The sequence below is a fragment of the Anabrus simplex genome, chromosome 1, assembly GCF_040414725.1.
Source record: "Anabrus simplex isolate iqAnaSimp1 chromosome 1, ASM4041472v1, whole genome shotgun sequence".
NCBI lineage: Eukaryota > Metazoa > Arthropoda > Insecta > Orthoptera > Tettigoniidae > Anabrus > Anabrus simplex.
In genome coordinates this window covers 679,557,261-679,574,455 of record NC_090265.1, presented here as the reverse complement: position 1 = coordinate 679,574,455, position 17,195 = coordinate 679,557,261, and the positions used below count along the sequence as shown (strand labels likewise).

General features: G+C 39.2%; 1 protein-coding gene across 1 annotated transcript; it reads left to right on the top strand.

Annotated features, from left to right (window-relative positions):
* Nucleotides 1-12,828: 12,828 nt before the first annotated feature.
* On the top strand, nucleotides 12,829-15,163 carry Phb2 (prohibitin 2). The gene is made up of 2 exons (XM_067135889.2): nucleotides 12,829-12,923; nucleotides 13,416-15,163. Exon 2 carries the CDS (start codon nucleotides 13,476-13,478, stop codon nucleotides 14,367-14,369), a length of 894 nt encoding a protein of 297 aa, XP_066991990.1. The 5' UTR covers nucleotides 12,829-12,923; nucleotides 13,416-13,475; the 3' UTR covers nucleotides 14,370-15,163.
* The last annotated feature ends 2,032 nt before the right edge of the window (nucleotides 15,164-17,195 follow it).

The window sequence follows — 17,195 nt, the reverse complement described above, 5'->3', positions numbered from 1 at the left end:
AGAGTCTATCCTTGCAGAAGCTCTGGAAGAACCATCTACCATAGGCATCATTATCAACAGGGAACGTCTAAACAACCTCTGTACCAGGCGAGTTGTAGAGAATCCTGCAGCTTGTTATACAAGGAAGAGTAGAAAGATGTAGGAGTCCTGGTAGACGACGAACTCTATGGATGAAGAACCTCGTAGACTGGTATGGGTTGGCCACAATGTCTCTGTTCCATATTGCTGTATCCAAATTCAAGATTGCCATGTTGACTGTCAACCTTTGCTAGAAGATGGCATATTAAGAAGAAGTTTAAGTGAGTGAGAAAGTAGAGTAATACTTCTATAATTTCTGCACTTCTTCATGTTATCCTTTATATACAGGGGGATAATGATACATTTCATTGAGTCCTCTGGTATCCTCTTCTCTTTCCAGATGACAAAAAGTACTCTACACAACCATTATATGACTTGTGCTCCAGCTGCCTTTATCATTTCAACAGTGAGATCAACAAACCCTGGAAACTTACCATTTCTCATGTTCTTCAGCTTAGACTCCACTTCTAGCCATGATAGCTGGTGTTCTGCTCCATCACTTGCACTTAAACTGCAGTCTTCAGTGATATCATTTTGTAGAAATTCTCCATTCAATAAAGTATTGAAGTAGTTTTTCATTTCTTCTTTGATACCTTGATCTCTCTTCATCAGGTACCTATCATCTGTTTCCAGTGCAAGGATATTGCCATGCTCACTTTTTCTATTCTTGACTACCTTATAAAGCAACTTCCTATTACTTTCACAGTCTTCTGTTAGCCTGATAGTGAACTTGTCCCAGCACTTTTCCTTTTTTTCTTTAATCATTTGCTATACAACTTTACAAATAGTTTCTTGTTCCGGTAACCCTGTGCCAGGTATTGAATTTCATCTTCTTGGTGGACTGATTTCTGTTTTTCATTATCTAACCTCTTCTTTGCTGCATTTCTTACTTTCACAGCATTTTTCACCCTCTCATTCCACCATGGTGTTTCTTTCTCTGTGCATATTGCACTTGTCTTTCCACATAGTGATTCGGCTTCTGAAACCAGGGTGTTCTTCAACGACAGCCACTCTTCTTCTGCTCCTCTTTTTTTTTTTTTTTTCTTGTTTATGTAATTTGGCTGAGATCTTTCTTTGGTATTTTCTTTCTTTCCATCTTCTCCTAGCAACCAGGTCTTTATCTTTGGCATTATCTTGCGCTTGACATTCTGCACATGGACGTTACTGTCATCAGCTTCCCATCCCAATTGTAGTGTGTGATTTTATGGCATCTCTCTTCTGAAACCAAAAGTTTTGTATACTCAGATTATTCATGCACAGAAGTCTCTCAGGTTTTCTCCCTCCTGGTTTCTGTCATCGTAGGCATGGGGGTCTATGATGTCTTTGAAGCCTTGCCTAACTGTACCAACTTGGGCTTTCAGGTCTCCCATAATTGTGATGTTGTCTTCATTTATTTAGTCCTCTAGATCTACAAGGAACTGATCTTTTCCATCTGCAGGGCAGCCTGCCTATGGAGAATATGCTTGGAGAAAGGTATGGAATACCTGGCCAACACATATTTCATTTTAATGATTTTGTCACTCATATAACTGATGTCCGCCTGCAAATAAAACATCTTTGTGGAGAATGAAAGCAACTCCATTTCTTGCTTCTTTAGGGTTCCGAATCCAGTATAATATATAACCATTTCGTAAGGTTTTCTTTCCTGAACCTTTCCATTTAGGCTCACTCAACCCTAAAATCCCGAGTGTGCATCCGTCCATGAGGTCTACAATTTCTTCGCATTTACCAGTAAGGGTGAGGATATTGAGGGTTTTAATTCTGACCTGTTTCTTCCTGTGTAATGTAGATCTCTTCCTGCACCTCCAATGACCTTCGGGTTGTTGGCCGTCATAACTTTGTGAGTTGCATGAAGAGTTGTTGTTATGTTTGGTCATTTTAATACTTTTACCATGACAAATATAAGAACAAGTGTGAGGACTCCCCAAATTCAAGTGCGCCCCGTCAGACAGCGCTAGAGTGGGCAAGCTCCACAGTACTAATCAGCTGGTCTTAGGAATGATGCCAGAGGAAACGTATCACTCCGTAACTCATAAGTATTTACACTGTCTTTTTTTTTTTTAATGAGAGATCACAATTAAAATATCTTGGCAGGGTACAATGGAAAACATCATACATGGAAACAAGAGCTACAGCCTTCATCAGATGTTGTGGAAAGCACAGGTTACTGGAGTGTACATACACAGATAAATAGCACATAACTCCCGGCGTATTAAAACAAACACCCATGAACTATTTAACACAATTTAACCAACACAATTTGTCAGTTACTGGACTTTTGAAAGCTTGCGTAAAGATTTGGCGGATGTTCGAGATTGTAAATCTTGCCGGATTTCCTTCGTTCTGAAGAAAAATCAGCACTTAAGATTAATAAACAAATTTGAGGATTATGCCCATAAGATGTTGAAGACAACAGCCAGCTCATGAAGGATCAACTGATTTTTTTTCTATGGAATCGATACAATCAAAAAAATATATTTTGCCCCTCGTCGATTTTGAGTTCAGTATACCATTAATTGCTTTCTCAGCCTGGAAAAGAATCTTGCATACAAATTTCGAAGGATGTGTTAAAAACTCTTCATTGTTGTTTATTTCAGTGAGAACTGATAATTTACTTTGATTCCTCAAGTAGAGAATGGGCACAGGACAAACACTTAAAAAATTTAGAAGAGAAATGAACATGACAAATTCTGCTATTATGCGTTAACTCAGTATCATTCCGTGGAATAGCTCTGGCCCATTTTAAAGATTGATTTCTATCCTTCGGTGGCAAAACAAATTACATATCATCAACTACTCTACCATAGCCAGACTTACAGCCAGGCACAAAACAGTACGACATGCTGAACTATTAAATTAATCAAGGCACATTAGATACATGCTTGAAGTATACAACACACAATGAACTGAGTTTAGGAACTGATATCAAAGAATATTCAACTTATTCACTGAAATATCTTGCATAGTAACAGCTCCCGCACTTTTCAAAACCCAGCTTGCCAGAACTACTGGAGCACATGTTGGATATATTTGCTTGCAGTGCTTGCAGTTGTGGGGCCATAAACTACCATGCTATAATGGCTGAGTCCTCACACTTGGTCTTATATTTGTCATGCTTTTACATCCGAGGCTTGTTCTGGTTTTGAAAGCAATGAACTCATTGTTCAGCTGACTTGCTAGGCCTAACACTATAGAGGAATTTTTGTTGTGGTAATTTCCCTTAACCTTTGACAGTCCCCTGCCATTCCAGCAAGGCAGCAGCCTTTTGGGAATGTTTGTGTCATTTCCTACAAAAAGGATTCACTGAGCTTCCTAAGGGAGAACTCCTCCACCCTTAGCCATTGGTTCTCCCTTAATTTGTCAGGTTTGGTTAATGGCTGTCACACCCTCAGCCAGACATTCGCAGGTAGTACCGTCTACTGTCACATATGGTAGCCGGGTGTTCCTGTCCTGACCTGTGACGTAGAAACCAATAACATTATTTATTCTACTGGTTCTGCTGTAGTAGAACTAGAAAAGTTATCTTCATCATAATATTTTTCTTATTTGTACTACTGTGCAGGGATAGCGTGCCTGCCTCTTACCCGGAGGCCCCAGGTTCGATTCCCAGCCAGGTCAGGAAATTTACCTGCATCTGAGGGCTGGTTCGAGGTCCACTCAGCCTAAATGATTACAACTGAGGCGCTATCTGACTGTTAGATGGTGGCCCAGTCTAGAAAGCCAAGAATAACAGCCGAGAGGATCCATCGTGCTGACCACATGACACCTCGTAATCTACAGGCCCTCGGGCTGAACAGCGGTCACTTGGTAGGCCATGGCCCTTCGGGGGCTGTTATGCCATGGGGTTTGGTTTGACTTGGTGCAATGTATATCAATTCCTAAAATGTAACGATTATAATTTTATTTCAAGAAGTAAATTACAAGGAAAAAATATATTTTGTACAAAGTAACAATTACAAAATTACTAAGAATGTAATCATTACAAGTAATTCTATTACTTTTACTCAATTACTTCCGAACTCTGACTGTTAACATACCTGTAAAAAAATATGCACTATTAAACCAAGATGACATGTTTCATTCTACAAGAAACATCCTCCGATTCTATCAAATCACTTTTAATCTAGGGCATATTATTATTAAACAGAATAGCACACAAATGTGCAAAGTTTATTCCTTGCTGTAATCTATCAATGACTTTACTCTTTTTTTGCGCAATTGCTGAAATGATATCGTTCACACTGTTTACCGCACAGGACACATATACAGTATATAGAGGGCTTATGGAAACCTTTTTTGCGTGCATAATTTGTGATGAAATCTGTGAATTGCCAGTCTGTTTATTGGGCTCCTTAAGTCATTGTTCCTCCAGTCCAACTCCTGTTAACCATGGCTTCATTGGAGTAGAAACTTAGGTCTACTTCCTCTCTTTACCTTCATCTCAATTGTAGGAATTCTTCTCCTGTTTGGTAGAAGGTAGCTGCAGTCTAAGTTCTTCTATAAGAAAAGGTTCCTGTGCCAGTCCATATGCCATTCTAGATTGTACCATTTTTTTTTAATGCCTAATGTTTGTTTGAGAGATCTGGCTTTCACGTTCTCTATGCAATTTACTGTAAATCATTTAACGTGAGATAATCCCAGATTAGTTCCAAACATTAAATTGCTTACTGGAGCAACCTTTGCTTGGAAGAGGAGCATTGCTGTGGTTAAAGACAGTTTTGTAGCGTCATGTGTTTCATAAATACTCCTAATGGCTGCCAATGCTCTTTCTCTCATATGGATCTTAATTGACATTGACGTTGGCAGAAGTGTGATGCCGAGGTATTTAAAAGAGCTCACTATCTTCAACTTCTCTTCTTTATATGTTATGCCGACACCCCTGGTACTTGCTCCCATCAGGATTGATTGATTGATTGATTGATTGATTGATTGATTGATTGATTGATTGATTGATTGATTGATTGATTGATTGATTGATTGATTGATTGATTGATTGATTGATTGATTGATTTGCCCAGGTTAATATTGTGTTGTCTTCAGCATATTTTTCAAGATTGTCCATAGTTGCTTGAAGATTTTCTTTGTTGTTAGAACCTTTGACTAGGTCATCAGCATCAGTGGTGGTTCACGAAATTTTACTCTGGCAGGGCTGTGCCGCCATCTTTTCCCCCCTTCCCAATCAGCCCATTTTTCACTGACCAGCATCATGATACTTTTAGATGAATAATAATAATAATAATAATAATAATAATAATAATAATAATAATAATAATAATAATAATAATAATAATAATAATAATAATAATAATAATAATAATCCAATGACACTAGCTGAATAGAAATCTGCTTGCTGCACTACAACACTAAATAATTAATTTACTAGACTACAATGGCTTTTATACACACGTTAGCAGGCTAACAGCTACTGCAACCATGACTGCTATGGCACTGCACTGTTTCGTTGATCACAAATTACAATAACGACATTCACAAAAACAAATAAACAGTGCACACCCGAATTTCTCTCGTCTATCCCAAATCTCAAAGCATAAAGACCAATTTGACCAACCTACAAATAGTGCCATCACCTTATGGTTAGAGACCTGCACTGATATGGATATCTGCGGATATCCACTAAGTTAGTGTTTTGGTGGATATAAACTGTATGGCAGTGTGGATAATTTCTAAATAATGACATTTATTGATTTTCACTCAGGTATTCTCTTATTTTTTTCTGGTGATTAGGTGAGTGGGGGAATGGTGATATATATATATAGAGAGAGAGAGAGAGAGAGAGAGAGAGAGAGACATGAGACCATAAAGCCATAAATATGACCTGAACCTAACTGACTCCTGCCCACAGTTAATGGAAGGAAGGAAGAAAGGTCAATATGTTGCTAGTTTTGCAAGAGAAAATCCCACATAAACCTGTGACTGTAGGGGTTCTGGTGCCAGGTGTCAGGCCTATTGTATTTTGTTAACACATTTATCAATTTCAATCCTTGGGTGTAATACACTGTAGTTAAATATTTACAATATCTGCAGATGCAGCTGTGGATGAAGGATGTGTGGATGCGGATATTATTTTTTATATCCGTACAGGGCTCTACTTAGGGTTACATTTTGAATCTTTATTTTAGGCCTTTTTTTTTTTTTTAGAAATAAATTGTTTAAATAGTCAGTAATAGTCAGTATAACGAAATTCATTGTCTTGTAAAATGTTTTGGAATTAATCTCTAGCAACAGTTAGTGTAAGACATGGGGAGGGGAAGCATGGTTGGCGATGTTGCTGTGGGCTCTGCCGTATAACCTGCACTCTTCCTTCCCCTGACAAGCCCATATCGTCTTTTGAGGCTCCTCCCACACCCTGCACTTTCCCAATTCTAGGAACCTACTGCAGGCTCTCCTGCCAGAGCTTGACTGCCTCAAGACTAAAGAGAAAACATCATGCTTGCTGGACAGCAGCCATGGTCTGACAGCCTTTGCGATATCTTTGAAAATAACAAAGCAAAATGTTTACAGGTCCGCCTCTGTGGTGTAGTGGTTAGCGTGACTAGCTGCCACCCCCCGGAGGCCCGGGTTCGATTCCCGGCTCTGCCATGAAATTTGAAAAGTGGTACGAGGGCTGGAACGGGGTCCACTCAGCCTCGGGAGGTCAACTGAGTAGAGGTGGGTTCGACTCCCACCTCAGCCATCCTGGAAGTGGTTTTCCGTGGTTTCCCACTTCTCCTCCAGGTGAATGCCGGGATGGTACCTAACTTAAGGCCATGGCCGCTTCCTTCCCTCTTCCTTGCCTACCCCTTCCAATCTTCCCATCCCTCCACAAGGCCCCTGTTCAGCATAGCAGGTGAGGCCGCCTGGGCGAGGTACTGGTCATTCTCCCCAGTTGTATCCCCCGACCAAGAGTCTGAAGCTCCGGGACACTGCCCTTGAGGTGGTAGAGGTGGGATCCCTCGCTGATTCTGAGGGAAAAACCGAACCTGGAGGGTAAACAGATGATGATGATGATGATGATGATGAAAATGTTTACAGCCAAAATAATAAAGATAACATTGTATAACTGAACAGCACACCACAGTAAGTTCGACTTTGCTACATTGTCCATCTCCTTATGTAATCAGTTACAGAGTGAAATTATGTTAAGTGTTTTTGAAAAGCCCTTCATGCATGAACTGCCACTGATCAGCATACAGGTACTGTTCCGGGGTATTTTGTGGAACGTAGAGGTGAAAGAATGTGCGGGCTTGAACGGGTCTACCTGTGACAGTCAAAAGACTCATTTAAAAGTTTAAAATAAAGGTTATATTTCTTTTCAGATATTAAATTTTAACAAATAACAAGATTTCAGGTACAGAAGTAGTTTGTACAAAACACAAAAGCAGAAAAACCAAGAATAGATAAGTTACGCCAACATTCTGCATCACCTAAGGTGCCAATTTTTCTTTGCATGAAATCACTTTAAAAATGAACACATGCCGCTCCTTAAACCTCTGCAGCCACCCGTTACTTGCCTTAAAATTAGAATCACCAAGCAACTTAGCGAAATCTAAGGCTTTTTGACATATCAAGGGGCCATTAATTGGTATGTTCTGCGCAAGCATCTCATTAAACCACTGCAGTGTAGCACTGTCCACACTGTCAGCAGCAGCCATCTTCATTCTTTTTCTTGAAGGGTTAAACTTGCCACCTAGAAAACTTTCTTCAACTTCTTTCAGTTTTTTAAGGAGCATATCCAACGTCGATTGTGCAAGTCCATACTTCCTCACCACGTCTAACTGTTTCATTCCGTTATCAATGTCTTTGAAAACTTCCAGTTTAGTCTTTAAGCTTATCTGTTTCCGAGTTCCAGCCATTGTCCAAATCTCATTAGCCAAGTCCAAAATGTATTTATCACCTTAAAAACATTTACAGATTGCACATGGGTATCATGTAAATTAAACTTCTTACAAGCTCAACACAACACTCCTGACTGCAACTCAAGCTCAATAATGTACAGGCTACAACAGTTAACACTGTTTCAAACAGAGAAGCTCTTTGACTCTTGCTACTTGCCACTGAACGCAGCTTGCCACGGCTATTCGCTACCTGCTTACTGCCAGCAAAGTATGTAGGGAAGCTTCTAAGAATACAGCGCTGAAGGTCGAGAGGTTTTACAAACAATACGTACTGTTATGGTCAAATTCTTAGAAGCAGAAAATAGAAAGATCCTCGAAACTTTGTCTTCGTTATAACAGGGTGTTACTAAAATTACGTCATCGTTCTAATGAAGGGTGATTAACATAGTAAATATAGGAAATCTACCAGAACCATATAAAATGATTGTTGTACCCGGGTTTATCGTTGTGTCGGTAATAGTTCTACGGAGGTTTGACTGTACTTCCCTGTTCATCATCTTCCTTCTGCCGTTCTATCAACAGTGACTCATACTCTGCTGAACTAATTCCCTGATGAAAACCCTTAGCCCTCATTTTCCTCCACGTTAAAACATTAGCCTACCTCTCTTCCACAACATCTTCCCTTCCTTTCCCTTCCTCTTTCCTGCCTCCCATACCCGGTATATTGACCAAAGGGGACCTGACCTCTTGGAGATCAGACAAGGGTATGATAGTAAATGGGGTGAAAATTCAGGTTGTAAGTTTCACCAAGAGGAAAAATCATCTTAGTTTTAATTAACGTGTTGATGGAGTGGAAGTACCTCATGGGGACCACTATAAGTACAGTTTTAATACCAGGGAAGATCTTCCTTGGGATAATCACATTAACAGGACTGTAAATCATGATTACAGATCTCTTCATATTCGAGACTGGAAAAGATCCAAAGGAAAGCAGCGCGATTTGTTCTGGGTAATTTCTGACAAATTGTTGCAAACTTTGGGCTTGAAAGACTTGGGAGTAATGAAATAAGCTACTTGATTAAGTGATATATTCTGAGCTGGGGATGGAGAAATGGCATGAAATCACATTAGGAGAGGAATAAGCTTGAATAGAGTTTTTAAAAGTACCGTAAAACGGTAACTTCGGCCACTTTTTCGTATATTTTTAAAAATGAAATGTGAAATATTCCCTCTAATTTTCTGAAAAATGTAATATAAATTCTGCTATGTGTGTTCTTCATTTTTAAATATGAACATAATTTTAATTGTTACAGTATTCAGTAATGAATAATGATTATCAAAAGAGTGGCCGGAGTTACCCCAGGTTTTGGGGTAACTTAGGCCGCCATAAAAATAACTCAAGATACGAAGTTTTCTTCTATGTAGTGTTACTTCAGCCACCGTGAATGTTTTTTTAAGAACCTGCAAAACGCCCAGTATCAACAATCACAAACAAATTAAAACGATTTATGGTGAAACAGATATATAGTGATCAAATTCACTTTTTCCGCAAAGAAGAAATTATTTCATTTAGCCTAAGCATACAAGCATTGTATGATATTACAAATTACATGTTGCATTGCATAAATATTTGTAATGGTACAAAAGACAATAAATAAAAGGTACGGAAATCATAAAGCCCAATTGTATAGAAAGAAAAGGCAGTTGGAAAAGAAGCAATCTTGTAGACTGTCCTCATAATACGCTGTCTTCTAAATTATAAAAAATCTGGGCCGTCAATCAAGTTCTTAAATGTGTATCATCCATGTCAACTAATATCTGTCTAGTTATCATTGAAAATGGAAAATGTCTTTCCCCTCTCTGTCAGGATAAACTTTACCGTTTATTGTTATTGTGCTTTTATTAATCTCTTCTAAAGCATTCTTGAAGTAAACAGGATTGTAATTACAATATCCATGGCCACGTTATGTTTTCCTGTATGTTCTTGACATGGCCGAAGTTACCCCGGAAGAGGACAACTTTTATCACGAAACTATTCCCTAAAATATCTATTTGAAAAAATGCATCAAATTGTGTTGATCAACTACCAGACGAAGTTACATTTTGACCCCATAAACCACTGGAATGGAGAATCGAATGTTGGGGCTAGAGAACAGTTTGTTTTCTGCTGTTACCAGAGAAGACAATAGTCATGGCTGCGAAAAAAATCAATTGACTCAACAATAAGCCCGCCAATGTTATTTGGACTACCGAGTGTTGATAGAGCATTCTATTGTATATGCATTTTAGTTGTTGCAAGTGGTTCATCTTTTCCAGTATAGGAGGCAGGAGAAAATAAGTGTTGCTAGTCGTCAGTGGCCGAAGTTACCCTGTATGGCCGAAGTTACCCCACTTTACGGTACCATAGGAAAGATCAGAATATGGGGATAAAGTAGGAATTCACAAGGACAAGTTGGGGCAAGTCTTAATTTGTAAGAAGGGGACATAGGGATTGGAATAATTTACCAAGGAAGATGTTTGATACATTTCCAACTTCTTTGAAATAATTTAAGAAAATACCAGGTAACCAATTGGCTATTCTCTCAAATGAAGGACAGTTTGGAACTACTCAAAATTCCTCCTGGACAGGTTGCAATGTAGGACATGTCTGGGAAAATGAGGACATCTGTTCATCCTGCCCATTGGGATGGCACCCACTATCTTGCCTCATCCGAACTGAAATAAGTCGCTTCGACTTCACATGAGCAGCTGCCAATTTTCTACTGGAATTCGATGATCACCTCCTCACAACTTAAACATATTTAGGCATTCCAGAGACTCCAGTAGTAATATGTATGTGAGGAAACCTCTCGCGTAACTCTTGGCAATTCAGCATATAAAATAATATAGACTACTGTCATGAAGGTTACCAAAGTTTTGGGAGACAACACAGCAGTATTTAGCCGCTACTTCATTTTTTGTGTGTAGTTCAGTATTTCCATTATATGTATATTCTGTGAGGAAAGCAATGGCAAACTACATAATTCCTCATTATGCCTTATGCGCCTCAATATGGCGCCGCAGTCAGTTTTTAATGTCAGAAACATTTTCACTCCGTATTGAATCCAGATTTACATTAAGGAGTGAGGGTAATAGTATTGAATAGGTGGAAACAATTACCCCCACTCCTTAATGCAGTCAGTTTTTGCGCTTTTCCTATAACTCTACTGGTCTGTTATAAATTCTCTGATGACTGCAGAAATTACTTCCTCCTCCCTTCTCTCCCTCTCATGACCCTATTCCACCTCCCTCTTCCTATCCTCTATTCTATGTTTCCCTTCTCTCTTGCCTCCCCCTCCTCTATAACACTTCCCTGGTGGTGGTGGTGGTGGTGGTGGTGGTGGTGGTGGTAATTATTGTTTTAAGAGGAAGTACAACTAGGCAACCATCCTCTATTAACACTAATCAGAGAGAAAAAATGGAAGGGATCCAACATTTCGAAGAATGAAGATATCGGCCAAAGAAAGACAAGGGCGTGAAAATGATAGACTCCCTAGCCCTCAATATCTAACAGCATCGGGGTCAGAAAAGAACGAGAGTTGACCAAGGGAGGTCAGATAGGACAGACGAAAGTGAGGAGCCTGGCACAAGTAAAATGAAATGGCATATGGCTTTTAGTGCCGGGAGTGTCCAAGGACAAGTTCGACTCGTCAGGTGCAGGTCTTTTGATTTGACTCCCGTAGGCGACCTACGCGCCGTGATGTGGATGAAATGATGACGAAGACGACACACATACACCCCGCCCCCGTGCCAACGAAATTAACCAATTATGGTTAAAATTCCCGACCCTGCCAGGAATTGAACCTGGGACCCCTGTGACCAAAGGCCAGCATGCTAACCATTTAGCCATGAAGCTGGCACAAGTAAGTGGAAGCAATGCTAGGACTCAGCTAAGAGCCTCGTGGTCGTCAACTCACACTCCAAAGTTAAGAGCCCCTTGGGCCCCTATTAGTCGCCTCTTGCAACAGGCAGGAGATGCCATGGGTGTTATTCTACTGCCCCCACCCACAGGGGAATTGACCAAGGGATGTCGGATAGGATAGATGAAAGTGAGGAGCCTGGCACCAAGTGGAAGCAATGCCAGGACTTAGCTAAGGGCCCCGTGGTCGCCAACCCACACTCCCAAGTTGAGAGCCCCTGGGGCCCCTTTTAGTCACCTCTTACGACAGGCACAGGATACCGTGGGTATTATTCTACCGCTCCCACCCACAGAGGGTTAACACTTCCCTGTTCCCCATCTCCCTCTGCTGTTCTAGCTGCAGTAAGGATACAAAGGAGAGGGCAAATAAGGTACTGGTAAGATTCCAATAAAGTACGGTATGGTTCCAGTGTATGAGACCCTCGCCAGGAATACTTGATTCGAGTATTGGAAAAGATCCGAAGGATAGCAGCACGATTTGTTTCGGTGGTGCCATTTTGAGGATCTAACCAGCCTCCTGGCTGCAAACTCAACACGTGTAACCTACAGTACGGCCTATACCTACTGTTTGACGATCGAAATATTTTCTGCAAGATGCCGTTATAAACAGTAGGCCTAACAGTATGGGCCGTGTAAGCCATGCATAGTCAGTCACATTTCCCAGCGCGCAGGACCATTCAAAAGTTCGCTTTACTAGCGCCGAGCAGAAAAATGAAATGTTATCCCATAACGATACATGAATATAAATATCTCAAATGTTGGTGATATTCCTTTGTAAATATTTGCTATCGCTGCGATAGCCTTTCCCTATAAATACTTAACAGATTAGCCAACCTGACGGTGAGCAATATCAAAGTATTTGGCAAAATGGTAGTTAACGAATACGAGTGATGGCAATGTATGAATCTGTAATATTGTTTTCGTAAGTTGGTAGGGCAATATTCTCCTTGGAATTTGATCAAGACATGTGAACTCGTGAACAGCGAGAATATCTCTGCGAAGTAGCGGAGTGGTGGGGTCAGACTTGTTTATTAAAGGAAAGCAAAATTGTTGTAAGTTTTGTGTGTGTTCACGACCCTTTCTTTTCAAATTAGAGCCAGGGTTTGTTGACCATCGAAATTTGGGGTCACTTTACTGCAAAATTTCATTAATCTATGCAATACTGTTTGGTATTTTGTGTCGCATCAAATACACGTTAGTTCACATGCTAAATGATGCAAAAATTTAACCCATCTTTAGATTGATGCTTTCACGGCCGGTAATTGTAGACATGATAGTAAGCTTTTGCCGTGTCAGAAAACAAGGTGACATTCTTTACGTTTCGCAGAGAACTTTGTTCCGCGTCTTCAGAAGAAAATTAGTCTAGCACGACTGACACGGCAAAAGCCCAACAGCTTATAATCATGTTTTAACCCATCGTAATTGTATTTGAATAAATTGAATTGTTCATTAGCTTGATTACTTCAGAATATGGTACTGTTTCTTACATATGCCAGACTTCGGCGTGAATTAGTAACATGTATTTATCTTTTTTTATTTTTCAGCTAAACCCACATAACTGACTTGAGCAAATCAGCACTACAAGATTTCTAACCTCTAAGAATATGGCTCAGAGCAAATTAAGTGATCTGGCTGGTCGTCTTGGGAAAGGTCCAAAGGGCATGGGAACTGGATTGAAAGCCCTAGCATTTGCAGGTGCAGCTGCATATGGCATTTCTCAGTCGATGTATACAGTTGACGGTGGACATCGTGCCATAATATTCAGCAGAATTGGAGGTATTCAGAAAGAAGTTTTTGCAGAAGGCCTTCATTTTAGAATTCCATGGTTTCAGTACCCTATAATTTACGATATTAGGTCTCGTCCCCGAAAGATATCTTCTCCCACTGGCAGTAAAGATTTGCAGATGGTGAATATTTCATTGCGTGTTTTATCTCGTCCAGATGCTGTAAGTTTACCTATTATGTACCAACAGCTTGGATTAGATTATGATGAGAAGGTTTTGCCATCAATTTGTAATGAGGTTCTGAAGAGCGTTGTTGCCAAATTTAATGCATCACAGTTGATTACTCAGCGACAACAAGTTTCCCTTCTTGTCAGGAGAGAATTGACTGAGAGGGCTCGAGACTTCAACATAATATTGGATGATGTGTCTATTACAGAATTAAGTTTTGGTAAAGAATATACCGCTGCTGTAGAGGCCAAACAAGTTGCTCAGCAAGAAGCACAGCGTGCAGCATTTGTAGTTGAACGAGCGAAGCAAGAGCGACAACAAAAGATTGTTCAGGCTGAAGGTGAAGCTGAGGCTGCCAAAATGTTGGGTCAAGCTGTTGGCAGAAATCCTGGATATCTGAAATTGAGAAAAATTAGAGCTGCTCAAAGCATTTCGAGGACAATTGCCAACTCGCAGAATAAGGTTTTCTTGAGTGGAAACAACCTAATGATGAACATCAGTGATCCCTCTTTCGATGATTTGAGTCAGAAGTTACAGAAACACTGACACAGCGAGAACTTGAACTGTGGGTCTCAGGTTGCAGAAAACCAGGGTGAATCAACTAATGAGAACATCGTCGCTATCACCTCTCAGCTTGTGAAAGAGTGAAATGTAGACACATTAGGTATACAGAAGCTATGTATAGGGGTCTTTGGGCTGTTTTTTTTTTTTTTTTTTCCTGGAATTAGTTTCAGCACAACTTCTTTTCGTCATATTTGTAAATTTTTCTTCTATCAAACTTTGCTATCCAAAACTTACCACCATGAAATGGAATCATTCAGGTTTTGCTAATGAAGTGCAGTTTGATAATAGTATATTATTAATATATAATATCCAGTAGATAGTACGGAGTTAAACCTGACATTTAACTGTATTGGAAGAAGTATTGTGTGCACTGGTATTTGTAAAAGTGAAGAAATTATGTTAGTGTAGTGATCATTAGTTCCCTCTGAATTTTTTCTAGGTAATGTTTTTGCTAGGAAGACTGCATTTTATGAAAGTGAATGTGTTGGATAAAACATTTTGGGAGTCTCTTTCAGTAACAGTGGCTTAAAATATTCTTTGTAATATATTGATCAGTACCTTATATCTGTATATATATTACATCAACATTTTGGTTTATGACAGAAGTCAAAGTAAATGGCATCATGAATTGTTATTGGTGTACACTGCGTTAACAATAAAAGAATACACTGTAACAGCTTTTGTGTGCCCAGAAGACTTAGCTGATTTTTAAACTGCTATCTGGAGTTCCTGACAGAAATTATATGGTGACATCAATAAATTGAAGTGAGATTATACTTGGTATCTGTAGTAGAGATTTAAGCTCGATTACTTCCCCCTCCCTCCTTTGCTTATAGATCTGGTTTTTAACATTTCCTTGTAATCCATCAGTTATGCTCTTTCTGGTACTGATATTAATCTAGAGCTTTGAATTTTTAAACTATTAGAATGTGCATTCTCTACTTTTCGTGTATATAAATTACCAAGCAAATATCGATCCTGTAGTGTAACAGGAAATGCCCTTTGCATAGTAGTTACAGCTTAGCTTATCAACGACCATATGCAGTGTTGTGAAGCTTCTTGCTCAGAAGTAATGCATGGTTGATTAGTCTATGTGTTCACTAGTGTGGATGACCATGGTAAGTATTTATGTGTTAATATAATTGTTGTATATGGTGACAAAAGAGTTAATTTTGTTACTGTTTGACATGAATATTCTACTTGTCCATCCAATGAATGAATGAATCTCATCTTTATCATCATTGGTATCTTCCCTTAAATTGAATGCACTTAAAAAGTCTAAAATTGATTTTGAGCACTGACTACATGAACAGTATTTCAATATTGTGCATTACAGCAGTTCTCCGTAGGACCTTTTTAATGGGCATACTGCCCTGCGATTTTTACAGACCATCCAGCTAACATAACCTGGATATGTGCTAGTTACACAATATTTTATGGACCGCCCAGCTAACATAGCCTTAGAAATGTGCTAGTTACATAATATTAATACATATTTGAGTCCTTGGATGCTCCAAACTGAAATGTAAATACTGTAAAACTGTTTATTTAAATGATAAATCTTAATCATTAGCAACATAATTGCATTAGTTATAAGCTATAAATTTCATTTTTGTTCCATATTGAAGTCCACCTTTTCAATACAATATATCAAGTAAGTGAAATTACATCAGTCTTGGGAATAGTTTCAGCCACTTAGTGGCCATCTTCAGCCTAATAAAATTAAACAGATTATGTGATAACTGTATATCAAAGACAATGTTGCAGGAATAATTATAATATTAAATTACATATAGCAAAATTCATGGTTATGATCTTGTCATGATATGTCTTTAAGTTCACTTAGAACCTCGGGCAAAGAAATAAATGTCTGATGTGGAACAAGCACTGACTTGCTGGAGGAAGCAGGCAGGCCATGTAAACATTGCCTGCTTCCTACAAGAAGTTGGTGCTTGTTCCCTACTCACTCCTTTGTTAAAAAATCCAGTTTCAGAACTCTTCAAAAACAAATATAGTAGCCTATTATTTGTAATTCAGTGTAAATAGTGTTATTTCTTTGAAACAGGCTTTCTCGTGTTTTTAATAATTACTTCATATTTAACTGTAAAATGAAGGAATGAAGAACAGAATGTAGTTTAATCTTCTGACGCAGCCTGCAAAGTAGAAGAGCTGCTACCAAATGCTTGACCGCCTTGAAAAATATAGTAGCTTTCCATGTGGTGTATCATGCGCAATGCATTTTTTACTTTCAGAACTATTCAACTGAGAAAGAAATTACATAACACTTTTTTTTATTGGATTTCTATAAAATACTTCCAGGCTCATAACCACCTATGTACTAATTTTCTTCTTGCTTGCATATGCATCTGTGCTATTCACTGCAAATGAAAAACTAAACTACATACTGACTTGTCCAGTTAACTCAGACGTCACACTGTTACGCCCACGGTGTACTGTGTGACATCAGAAGCATGTTTAGCCTTCTTGGGAAGCTCGTGAGATGTTTTTGCAAAGTATTGAGACATGCACTCTTGTTTTGTTTCCCATTCTAGTGGTACTTCGATAAGCCGGTTCGATTGTTTTAATTATTTAAAAAATGTTCTATGAGACCTGAAGTAGCAAAGATCCTTCCTCATTGCTTGTCAGGGACCCACCAACCTGCCCCAAAAAGTATTCTTATATAGAAGAATTGAAACCGAACAGCGTTGAAGTACAAGAGGCATCCATTTTCTTTGTTCCTGTCGGCCAGCTGTGATCAAGGCAAATATTCATATTTTCTCCAGTAGAGCTCATATGATGTGTGGCCAC

Excerpts from the sequence above, each read along its gene's own strand:
- Phb2 (XM_067135889.2), top strand. The coding sequence starts at position 13,476 with ATGGCTCAGAGCAAATTAAGTGATCTGGCTGGTCGTCTTGGGAAAGGT.